Here is a 2,500-nt window from a genome sequence, read left to right as displayed (position 1 = left end):
AAACACGGTCTGCTGCTCCCTGACCTGCATGCAACTAAGGCAGAACAACAACAAAACAACAACAACAAAAAAAAACAAACAAAAACAAAACAAACAAACCAAAACAAATAAACAAAAAACACAAAAAACCCAACAAACAATCCCCCCAAAAAAACAAACAAACAAACAAAAAAACAACAACCAAAAACAAAACAAAAACAAAAAAAACAAAAACAAAAAAACCCAACAAAAACAACAACCCCAAACAATCAAAACATGGTACAGGGAAAGATAAGTAAAAAGCAAAAGACTGAAATAAAATTAGCCACCCTCAGTAAACTCTATCGTATGCACCCCACACACACACGCGTACACACCGAAATAAAGCGTGAAAATCCACACTGACAAACAGTCCACTCGGGGAGGGACGCTAACTCAGTCTGGCTCCGCGCCTAAGCCATTATTGTCGTCAGTATATGTGGGGCTTAGTAGGTGCTGTCCTAAGTGCGTTAAATGAGAACAGGCACCACTGAACACCACCGAAGTAACTCGGCAGCAGTGCAGGGTCTCCTCTGGTGTGTGGCCTCCTGGCGACCTAACATCGATGGTTCCCTGCGGACTGCCGACGCTGGGAGTGTGACAGACGAAAGCGGTGATGGCCGTGTATGGAGGACACAGAATGAGCGGGGTGGGAGTAATGCCGTGGGAGTAATGCCACTGAAACGGTGCATATGACGGGCCAGACAAATAAAGAAGAAGAAAAAAAAAGAGAGAAAAAAACACACACACTGACACTGACCTGCTACCAGCGTGTGCACGGGACGCGAGACAGGAAGGCCAGTGCCTACGTCATTGATGGCGATGACGTTGAGCGTGTAGTCCGTGTCCGGAAGGAGATCATTGAACACAACTTCCGGTGACGTCAAACTTCCGTGTGTTGTCTCAGAGTTTTTGCAAAAGGTTTTCTCGTCTCCCTAAAATGTTGAAGTTTTGAAAATGGTTAATGGTAAAAATTCACTCACTCATACATCGAATCGTCGATCCATTAATTCATTTGTTCATTCTTTCATCTTTTTGTCTTTTCTTTTTTCTTCTTCATGAAATTGGACGAGGAAGAACGTTCTTTCTCCAAAATTTCCTAAAAATCACCTGATTATTCAAAGTTTGTCAAAATCATGATTTTGTTTTGCTTTAGTATCCCTTTTTTTCTTTAAGCGAGGGAATTGTTCCGTATGCACACAATAAGAGTATCAAAACCAAAGTCATACTTTGATAAAGAAAAAAAAGGGGGCGAAGAGAGAGAGAGAGAGAGAGAGAGAGAGAGAGATAACACCAAAAAGACAAAGGGAAACAACTGTGTAGCTGGAGTTAATACAGGTATACCCATCATGTAGAACAGTTGCATTGCAATGTGTCATTTGAAAACATAATAATTATTTTATTCTGAAAGTACACGCGATCGTGTTTGTGTGTGTGTGGACGCGCGCCCACGCGCTCCTAGATGTGCGCGTGTGTTTTTGAAAGCTGTGAATACATGCGCGCATGCGCACCTGCATGCACGAGCGCACGTATAAATTTCTCTCAGTGCGCGCGCATGCGATAAAAGAATGACGTCACAGCGACCATGCTGAAGACGACGGAGAGCAAAACAGGTTCGATAACCACGCAGACAAGTGACCACCTTGACTGACACTGAGGTCTGCCGGACTGGTCAGCATGTCTGATCACCTTGACACACTGAGGTCTGCTGTACTGGTCAGCATGTCTGATCACCTTGACACACTGAGGTCTGCATGTCTGATCACCTTGACACACTGTGGTCTGCATGTCTGATCACCTTGACACACTGTGGTCAGCATGTCTGGTCACCTTGACACACTGTGTCCGCCAGACTGGTCTGCATGTCTGGTCACCTTGACACACTGTGGTCAGCATGTCTGATCACCTTGACACACTGTGGTCAGCATGTCTGATCACCTTGACACACTGAGGTCAGCATGTCTGATCACCTTGACACACTGTGGTCAGCATGTCTGATCACCTTGACACACTGTGGTCTGCATGTCTGATCACCTTGACACACTGTGGTCAGCATGTCTGGTCACCTTGACACACTGAGGTCTGCTGTACTGGTCAGCATGTCTGGTCACGCTTGCCATGATCACGGGTCACAGAACGTTAGGGACCAGTTGGGAACTCAAACGGTTTTCTTTTCAGGGGCATGACGAAAATAATGATGCTGATTTTTTTTGGCGGTACTGGCCTATGCAGTCAATGCAATGAGCCTCACTCGTTACCATGAGGGCTTTCTTGCTCGCGCATTTCTTTTTCTTTTTTTCTTTTTGGAACATGAAAAGCCGCACCTGCCGTTTATGTATGATAGTCAGTCGTGTCCGACTAGGACCAGCAGAACAGCACAGTAGGCAGTTGACTGCTGTCCCGACTATCTGGGCTAGAATTGGATAATAGTGAAGAGTGTCTTGCCCAAGTTACATCCGCATCTCTCGACCAAGAGGGTTTT

The 2,500-nt window shown here is 45.3% G+C and overlaps 1 protein-coding gene across 2 annotated transcripts in view; it reads right to left on the bottom strand.

The window, feature by feature from the left end:
* Window positions 1-2,500, bottom strand: part of LOC143283168 (receptor-type tyrosine-protein phosphatase F-like) — a 74,716-nt gene that overhangs the window by 57,168 nt on the left and 15,048 nt on the right. For both annotated transcript variants that reach the window (XM_076589334.1, XM_076589333.1), the window contains exon 6: window positions 779-953. In XM_076589334.1, the coding sequence (XP_076445449.1) occupies window positions 779-953 (175 nt within the window). The remainder of the gene's footprint in view (window positions 1-778; window positions 954-2,500) is intronic.

Source organism: Babylonia areolata, chromosome 6 (genome assembly GCF_041734735.1).
Source record: "Babylonia areolata isolate BAREFJ2019XMU chromosome 6, ASM4173473v1, whole genome shotgun sequence".
Taxonomy (NCBI): Eukaryota; Metazoa; Mollusca; class Gastropoda; order Neogastropoda; family Buccinidae; genus Babylonia; species Babylonia areolata.
Note: the sequence above shows the minus strand (reverse complement) of the source record. Positions and strands in the feature narration are given on the sequence as shown.